At 39.5% G+C, this 9866-nt stretch overlaps 1 protein-coding gene, 2 non-coding genes and 1 gene segment (V, D, J or C); 2 read left to right on the forward strand and 2 right to left on the reverse strand.

Annotated features, from left to right (window-relative positions):
* Nucleotides 1-1652, reverse strand: part of LOC102301098 (E3 ubiquitin-protein ligase DTX1) — a 43783-nt gene extending 42131 nt beyond the window's left edge. Inside the window, exon 1 of the mRNA XM_005919296.3 lies at nucleotides 1335-1652. Coding sequence (XP_005919358.1) covers nucleotides 1335-1399 — 65 coding nt within the window. The 5' untranslated portion in view covers nucleotides 1400-1652. The remainder of the gene's footprint in view (nucleotides 1-1334) is intronic.
* A 614-nt stretch (nucleotides 1653-2266) lies between these two features.
* Nucleotides 2267-2339, forward strand: trnat-ugu. Its single transcript has one exon. It is a non-coding gene; the product is annotated as a tRNA-Thr (tRNA).
* A 644-nt stretch (nucleotides 2340-2983) lies between these two features.
* Nucleotides 2984-3056, forward strand: trnak-uuu. Its single transcript has one exon. It is a non-coding gene; the product is annotated as a tRNA-Lys (tRNA).
* A 264-nt stretch (nucleotides 3057-3320) lies between these two features.
* On the reverse strand, nucleotides 3321-6852 carry LOC102301588. The segment is given in 4 exon segments: nucleotides 3321-3949; nucleotides 4607-4759; nucleotides 4868-5059; nucleotides 6720-6852. Coding segments are annotated over 4 exon segments (531 nt in total).
* Nucleotides 6853-9866: the final 3014 nt, after the last annotated feature.

Here is a 9866-nt window from a genome sequence, read left to right on the forward strand (position 1 = left end):
CCCAAAAAAAAAAGAAAAGAAAAGAAAAAAACCACTAGCAGTGGAGAGTGCTTCCATAACTCAATTTTAAATGCTGGTTGACACTATGTCACTATGACACTATTAGCGACACTATGTTCATCTTAAATGGAAATTATCCAGATTATTAATGTCAACAAAATCTGAACCTGAGATCAGAGTCTGGTAATGTCACCATTGTGAATTTTGTGCATTTTGTTTATGACAAGAATTAACCAAAAATATCACAAATCTTCACCCACCCACCACAGTCTCGTGGCAGTGAAATAATCGTGACCTCTGTTGTTCATGTGTTCATTCATTGAGCAGATTCGTGTGTAGCTACAGAAAATTAATATTTTCGACTGTAAAGCGAGGCACGCCCCTATTGGACAGGATAGAGGAGATGCTGTTGTATTACATAGATTTGGTCACGTCAAATATGACAGTTCTAGTCCTTCACGTGACACTGCATTTGATTATTAGTGAAATAACAATAAAGGGTAGACACTGAGGAGAAAAAGACGGGGGGAGGCAGGTTGCGTGCGCGCACCTGTGCGTATTTGGCGTGCGCTGCAGCGAGAGCCAAACAGACTAAAGCGAGGATGAAGTGTTGATTCTGAGATTCTTTCAGCTGATTCCTGCTTCCCATGAGACTTCTGCTACAGTCGGCCATTCACGGCTGTATAAAGTGACCCCCAGGGCACCGGGAAATGACCGCTGGACACTCTTCAACGCGCACGAGTGCGCACGCCAAAGATGCAGACACATGCAGACAAATGCACACATGCAGCTTCTGACTCTCCCTGTATGTTCTCTCGCTCAGACAGGCCACCTGTACCTGCACCTTGATTAGTAGATCAAATAGAAAAAAAAGGAAAAGGAGAAGCGGAGGAGAGATGGAGAGAATCCAAACGCCGATCCAGTTTTTTTGGTAGCTAATGCTTGAAATTCTGAAATAATTTTGAAATCTGGAGGAATGTCCACTCAGACGGACACATTTCACCAGCAGCAGGGGAGGGGGGAGGGAGTCCAAAATAAAATAAAAAAAATCATATAAACAAGAAAACAAGTCCAGCAATAGACGAAACAGCTTTAACAATGTCGCCACGGCTCGATACTAAACCCACAATCACTTCATTTTCAGCAGCCTGCAAATAAATTCACAAACGCGATTTCTCATTCCTGCTTTTAAAAAGCATATTCTCAGTAATACTAGCTCTTCTTGTATCGCAAAGAAAAATCTAAAGGTTTGTGAGGGCAGGTCTGCCTGAAATACTCACTCTTCTACAGCTTTAATCTACGCACAAATGTTAGTACTTGTATAAAACACTCACCTGTTGATACGAGCTTCTGCGTCCACACACTCCAAGACTTTCGGAACAAAATCCCGGTTCTTCATGAATGAAAATCTATCCTTTCGGCTCAACCATGGCTCCTTTCTTTCTCCCTCTCTCTACCCAACAAAGGAAAAACACTCTTCGCTTTCTTCTCTTATTTATAAATCTGAAAAATACACTATCCAAAAAGTCAGGAAGTAGAATCCATCTAAAGGGTTAAAAGTGGGAAAATGGTGCCTCCATTATGTGATGAAATTAATCTGGCACGTATCCCTTCGCCTCCATCTTCACTAACACACTGGTGAAAAACTATGAGGCTCCAGAGGGGACCCCACCAGCTCCTGCCCCCTCACTCCACGCCCAGAAACGCACCAGTGTGGACGCAAAGAAAGAGAACACATTCAGCTTCAGTTTACTGACCTGCTTACTTTTTGTAACACGCGCACAGGTGGAATATGATTTCAAATGTAAAATTAAACCCTTTTCTATGTGTTCACTGAAATTTCTTTTTAAAAGAAAGGAGTTTAGGAAAGTGGTTGTCTTTGTGTGGGTGGTCGCACACTGCCGTCTAGTGGAGGACATGGAATGACATCTAGATTGTTTTATTTAAACTGAAAACATTTAAATTGAAATCACAGAATAACGAAAACTCAGTTGCACGTTTATCAACTTTTAGAAGCCGATTAGACGTTTTTAAAGTCTTAAGTCATTTCTCTTCATCTCTACGTCTCTACTTTTTCATATGTATGTTCCAATTAGCTTCCACTGATGACGTGTGTAACCAAGATTCAAAAATGTCTGTTTTACTTAATAATTATGTCGTAAAACATAATGGCGCTTTGGTTCTACAGATACACTCCTGCAAAGTCCGTTGTACTAACTTGACTCTAACTATTTTGGTAATACTGGCGGCTCTCGCTTTCGTCCCAGGCTCCATAGCTCAGGGGTTAGAGCACTGGTCTTGTAAACCAGGGGTCGCGAGTTCAAATCTCGCTGGGGCCTGTGAATAATTTTTTGTTTTCATTCTTAGTTTTGTGTCTTAGACACTTCTAGACGACCCAGCAAGGTTCCCTAGAATTTAGAGTTTTCTTTCATCTCATTAAAAGTGAAGACCCAGAAAACCAAAATAAATTATTACAAAACAAAATTCCTATGAATATGGAGGACCACAAGAGCCACGCGCATCGAAATAAAGAATTCTGTGCTTATATAATGAATTGTAGAAGTTCTTCGTCATTCGTTCATTCTTGTTAATGTAATGTAGCCTGATTCTCTGTTTACAAATCAGGTAGTGTAAAAATTACAATCAGAGAAAGTTGTTGTTGTGGTATTTCTGCGTCTGTATAAATGTATTTGCTGCATTTTGTAGCTGCATACAGTTTAGTAAAGGTAGCAGTTTGTAACAGGGAGCTAGCCAGCTACTCCCCGGTATTTTCAAACGCTTCAGAGCTAATAGACTATGCGCACCTTAGCATAAAACAAGAAGTTAGCATTTTCTCGTGCACAGGGTCTATTGTAAAGGCTATAAACACTGTAAACGACTCTGTGCCATTAACGTAGATCCGGACCAGTTAAAAAAAAACCCAAACAATATAATTATATGGCACGTGTCTCTCATATACAGCATTTATGTGAACTCGTGCAGAGCCCGGATAGCTCAGTCGGTAGAGCATCAGACTTTTAATCTGAGGGTCCAGGGTTCAAGTCCCTGTTCGGGCGTTGGAGTTTTTGCTTCTTCGCCGTTTTTCGGTCTGTGGCGTGTGTTTATAATAATAATGTACCGGTATACTCTCTGCGTTTAACCCATTCACTCTGTGAAGCAGTATGGCATGCAGGGGTGAAAACTAGGCTTTGTTTGGAGCCCGGTTGTGTTACTCCAATAGTGAATTAAAATAATTTGTAATTATTTATGAGGCCACTCCCACCCCAGCTTTACACTTGTTAGCTTAACTTAAAAAACTTTAAATTTAAAACTTTGAAATATTTGTATTTATTTCTTATACACTTCAGTTTATTTCTAAGAAAACCAACGACCTCCAGTATCTGCCTGTTGCCTTATCTTGGCGTCTCCAGATGTACTGAAGTTCATAGCTTTGTAAGATATGTGGGGAACTAAATAACTGAGCAACATGGATAATAACATACACAAAGACTTAACTTTTTTTTTGCATTTATAAGCAAAATAGCAACAAATCATTTTAACTACTTGAAGGAAAAAATACAGTGCATTTAGCAACCCAACATAAGAATGCCATAAATAAGAAGTGGAAGAAAAACAAAGAATCTACACTTTATACACAAAATAAAAACCCAGACATACACACACAGGTTGTATATATACAAATGCAACATTAATACATTGAATCCATGTAATAGTGGGCATAAACTGTCAGCTGTGAAAGTGTAGTTGGTGTCGGAGTTGAAGTATTACTACTATTTGTCATATATTTACGGGTGATGTCAGCATCTGGTCCGGATGGCGGTCTTCTTCTTCTTCTCCTTCGCCCGAGCTTTCCAGTGGGTGACACAAACAGCCAGTACCATAATCATGAGGATGAAACCCGTGATCATGCAGTACCAGTGATTAAAAAGAAACCGAGATAAACCTGAAACTGATGACAAACAGACAAAATAAAGCTGAGGGTGAAACATGTTCTGAGACATGAAGTCCTGCATCACCTCTGACTGGTTTTCTTTCTTTCAGTGTGAACAAGTTTAACTCCACATTTATTCCCGGAGACTTCTTAATATAAAAATGTGATTTAAACAACATTAGAAAGAAATGCAGCTGTAAATCAAAGAAGTTCATCAGGTTAATGCTTTATCTCTTACTTGGGTGTAGTCTGACACTCCATGGGTCGTGTCATTAGTAAGAAGGCCGTAACACTGACGTCAGTACAGTAAAAAGTGAAATTTTCAGAAGCCAGTGAGTGGGATGAATTGGACCCTTTCCCAGACCAGTTCTGTCTACCAGGCCATGTCTGACACCCCCGTTTTAGACCACACTTCACTCGACATCTTTCTAAAAAACCTGTTCATGAATCCGTCTCGTTCAGGCTGGAGTCCGAGCAAACGTTTAGAAGTTGCATAATTTCTCGATGTCCAGCCCGGTTTGTAAAATAGCTCCTGAATTAAATTTGTGTTTACATCAAGTACATAACCTCACCTTCTGTCCTGCTTGGACTTTGCAGGGGAAGTTTGTGTGGAAGAACTGACTCTGAGCTAAAGAAAAATTTCACAGTGAAATATCACCTAAAGGTTACTCTTACCCTGAAGCTTGGTTCCTTCCCCAATTTTTAAGTCTGAGTTTATGTAGGAAATACAGTAGTACAGCCCCAGGTCTCTGTCCTCGATACTGGAGATCATCAGTGCCAGAGAGCGGTTCACCAAAGTCACTGTATAACGACTGTTGAGCTGAAACCCTAAAAAAAGAGTAACTGGTAGTTACTGGTCACCTGCTTCACAAAGTGAAATCACAGCCTTACATTCTCTGCATGTTTCCAACATTTTTAAGTGAGATGATCGGTCACCTTGGATGGGTCGTCCCTCTTTGAGGCTGGCAGAGAAGATCATGGTGGGAGGTTTATCTGGGTGATGCTTAAGCCACGTTGTGTCATAAAGATAGGAGAGGTTACAGCCCACGCTGGCTGTTGAACCCAGCTGGACGTGTTGGACCTCAGCAGCAGGAACAAGCAGCATCCAGAACCCAGATGTGATCAGTTCTGAAGGGGATCAGAGGGACACCAACTTTTAACGAGCCACACAGAGAGATCTCTCTCTGCAGTGTCCTTAAAATTCAGTTTTACTCAAGCAGTGGGAAAATGTTGAAAAACTGCAGCTCGTCTAAAGTCCACCTGAACCTTTCTCAGACTCTGAGTGAGTCCCCAGTGTCTCCTATATATATATAAATCACAGCACAAATAACAGGTTTACAACCTGGTGGAAAAATCTGCACCTGCAGCCAGCACACAGCTAGTTTATGCTGTTAGTGCCTGGGTCACTTTGAATTATCTGACAAATAACACGGCAGCGAATTAGCTTGTATGTGCATCCATACAGTTTATGAATGCAATCACATCTGTCTCCAAACAAACAAACATGATGGTGACAAAAATGCTAAATTGGCTTAAAAACGAATTCCAAACCAGCGGGTGACATCACTGCGGCTGTTTATCTGTCATACACAATCTATGACTCTACACTCAGGGCTGCTGGCACAGAAACCATCTAACTGAAAAATATTTCCATTTGAAATGATTATCTTACTCAGTGGATGGAAACCACAGATTCACAGAACTGGACCACACTGCGGCTCATTTTCCTTTATTTTCTGAAGAAGTGTTTCAAAAACATTTCTCTGTATCCACAGTTATGTAAAAGTGTTGCTCATTTCGCATTTACTTACAGTCTGTTCATCCAAAAAAGAACTCATTGGCTCTGATGGGAAGCACTCAGCGGATTCATTTTCAGAAAGAGTTTTTTTTCCATTCGAAATGGTTAAAAAGAATATTTTTGCTGTTTAATCAATACATAACACCTTAATGCTTTTTAAGCATTCAGTCTTCAAAGTGTATTCAGGTGCATTGAGTTTTATGCAGTTAGTGTGTAATCAGAGTCTACTTGGAGCAAATTCATTTGACTGGACAGAGACTGGAAAGGTTTTCTTGGCAGTAGTTGTAGCCTCCAGGTTTCCTGGATTTCCACTTCTGGATTTGCATCTTTTATCCTATACTCCCAGCAGACCCACAGCCAGTTTGGAGGAGAAGCACCTATGAACTACCATCTTCACAGAAGAGCATCAGAATTCAATTAAAAGCGAGGAAAGGGGTTTTAAGATCATTAAGATGATTAATGTTGTAGATTTAAAATGTTATGCAGATGACGCTCAATTCTCTCTTTGAGACGTATATCCTATGAATCAGCTGGAGGAGGTCATGTTATTTTTGTGACTTGAGTGGAACATATCTGTGAGTTCTTGTATCCTGAGTCGGAGCTTGCTGATCTGTAATCGTGGGTGCTGTTTTCTGTTACGAGCAGCAGTGCAGTCTGACTCCTGAGTACTTCCTGATGACCCCAAGTTCTTTGATTCAATGAAAATATTTGAACTTTTCTCCTCATGAGCATTTCTGTAGTTTAGTTTTTTTGCTCTTTAACATTTAAAATAATCAAAAAACAACAATGAAACGTCCTGCTCCCATCACCACAGTTAGTACAACCACATCGAGTGTATGTCATGCCATCATGACGCCCTCTCTCATATCTGTTTGTTCATCTGACACAACTTTAACCTGCTGGAAGGTGAAATTTCCACCAGTATCATTGAAATTTGCCTCCTTCCTAAAGCAGACTTTTGATACCCCACAAAGCATTTTTCTTACTCACCAGTAAGAATCGATGTAATCCAGTGAGACCTCATCTTGTATCTATTTTCGTGTCCCTGAAGGTGATGATGTTAGGGTCTAACAGACCACTTCCTTTTCAGCTGCCAAGCCGCTGTTTCCACTGAAAGCCTGCTTCTGTATTCTCTTACTTTTAACTGCTTTCACTTCTGCTGTGAGGTAAATTTTCCACAGTAGTTTGATGCGAGTCTTACAATCATCCCATTGTAAGACTTGCATGGAGATCCGGGGACAGCCGGAAACATGACCTTGACATTAATGGCTAACTTGGCATTTAAGTTCTGCTTAACCTGTTAATGGTTATAAACTATTAAAAAAAATATTAGTATTTTGTTGCTCTGTAACGTATTTGGAACTAAATTATTGTAATAAAATGTTACTACACAAGTAAAAACTGCAATATTCTACTTTGATTCTGCATGTTTACATCCTAAGATATACACATATTCTCATGTAATCATCAGTTTTTTGTGTACATTTCATAGTCTGTGAATATCTCATGTTCATTCCTATTGCTTTTGCCTTTATAGTCATACATGTATTTGTTATTTTTGTGTACTTATGTAGGCATGAGTATATGTATCTGTATGTATATATTTACTTAGACTTTATACTTTTTATACGTCACTACATTTATCTGTTAATTAAATGTTGTGCACCACGTGAGGGAGTATAACTGTATGTTTTGTTGTACATAATGACAATAAAGAATCGTGAATCTTGAAATAAAGACTGGAGTTTGAGCATGAGAAGCAGGCTGACATAAAGGGAAGTTAAAACCACAGAAATGGCAGAAATTCTAAGAAGCACATGAACCCCGAGCACACAACAGCAAAACAACTGTCACCTCTGTGAGAGGACCTGAGGTGGAAAATATCATAAAGCAAACATTAACCAAAAGATCAGCGATCAGCTTGTTTTTAAAAACATTACAGGGGAGCATGTGGTCGAGCAGCGCGGTGGCGGGGGTGTCTCTTTCACAGGTCTGATATGACAATCAGACCTTTGTTAGGTTGGATTTGGATTTTCCCGATCGTATGGGGAAGTGGGTCATATGGGGATTTTTCTTTTAGTTGGTGCAGGTTTATTTTGCCTGTTATGGGTCACACATGATAGTACAGGAAATAACAGATGGTCTCAAGTTAACAGAAGACATTTAGATGTGACTTTGGCCTCACACTGATGACCCAGTTTGATTAACTTTAAAATGTAAAGATGTAGCTGAACTGATTTTTTTTACATTAAATAAGAAACATAGGAGGGCCCTTTGAGTCAGATTTTAACTGTTTGTCGGATCAATCTGTCACCAAAACGTCCTTCTATAACCAGACAACTGTTGCTAAACTCTGAGCAAGAAAGGAATGTGTGCTTCTGGATCTAGCAGGACTCGACCGTGAACCCATCAGGTCCTCTGAGTCAGGACGAAAACCTTTGGAGAGAAAATGTTTACCATGTATCTCTGCAGATGTGAGAGCAGCTGGAAGTGATTCAGTCTTCAAACATAAAACTGCGTCATCCCAACTTTTGACTGAGTTTTGACTTGAAAAACATTGTTTACCTTATTTCTTATTTACTTTCTCCAATGAAACAAATATTTCGGTTTCACTGTTTGTTTTGTTTTTTTTACATTTTTTGTGTCTCTCATTGCAACTTACTGATCATATAAGTTTTATGATGGATCTTACTTTTAAAAAATGTATTTTAATTCTAGATTTTTAGTTTTTTTCTTCTTAAATCTATTTTCTTGTGATCTAAGTTCAGTAGCCCACAATCAGACCCTGCAGAGGAAGTGAACAACCACAGTCTTTCCAGGTAGCCTAAAAATGCTACCACGGTCTGCGATTGCAATTATTTTAGGTGCTCATCCTGTGGTGTGTCTCACTGATCTGCACCACCTGTTTTAAAGGTGCTGTATGAATAAAGAGTGATTGACTGAAGATTTACAGTAAACATAACAGAAACGGGGAAACAAGACAAACAGGGAGGAACAGGCAAGGAAATGCCATGAGACTAAAATATGAGAGGATTCAAAAAATGGGAACCAGAACCTTAACCTTACAAAAATGAAAACTTGGCGTCAGTAGTGCTTTGATATTGAAGCCTCACACGAATAGATTCACAATGAAAACAAAACAGGAACCCCAAATCTAAAATAACAAAAGCCCACGATGATTACTCGCCACCTCCCTGCACCCATATGTCATTTGCTTGCTAATTAATTTAATTTGACTAAAAAAATTAAAAGTAAGTTCAAAATGTCAGTGTTCAGATGATCCTGGTCCGTTACTTCTTCCAAAACAAACACAGCTTGATTAACACTAGGAAACACGTTAACGGATTTTGCCCACACTACACCCAAGCTGGAAAATTGCATTTCACCACAAGGTCACAAGTTTGACACTGCTACTGAAATGACTGATAAATGACCAACAACTGGGTAAAACTGGATGAAGGTGATTCTCAGGTAACTTCTTTCCCCATTTTTGACAGTTTTTGTGATCCTCTCAGGAAACCTGTGGCTCAGAAACAAATGGGTCACTTTGTGGAAACCCAAATGATGACAGACAAAACTGCAGCTGAACAATAAATACATGAGGACGAAGAGAAGAAACAGACATTTCAAACTCACATGCTAAATGTACTATACTGTACTAATTCTGGAATAATCACCAACAAATTACAATAAAATCAAAAACTTTAATTAAAAAAAGTAAACAAGTAGCTGATATTTCAAACCCCTTATCTTTGCTATATTCTAATTACTATGAAAAGTACAAAACATTCACAGCACAAAACACTGTTACCACTAAAAAGGCACAGATGCATTCTTTTGAATTGACTAACTGAAGACAGGCACGTGTACGCTCCACAGCCACTTTATTAGGTACAACTTGCTAGTACCAACTTAGCCCTCTTTTTCCTCCAGAGCAGAATAAAATTGTCATGGCACTGATTCAACAAGGTGCTGGAACCATTCCTAAGAAATTTTGGCCCACACTGACATGACAGCATCACACAGTCATTGCATATTTGTCAGCTGTTCCTCCATGTTATGAATCTCCTGTTGGAAGCAGCCATGAGAGGATGGGTACAATGCGATCATAAAGACCATGGTCAGCAACAGTAATTG

Source organism: Haplochromis burtoni, unplaced genomic scaffold (assembly GCF_018398535.1).
Source record: "Haplochromis burtoni strain Fernald_Lab_line unplaced genomic scaffold, NCSU_Asbu1 Contig_35, whole genome shotgun sequence".
In the NCBI taxonomy this organism is placed as follows: Eukaryota; Metazoa; Chordata; class Actinopteri; order Cichliformes; family Cichlidae; genus Haplochromis; species Haplochromis burtoni.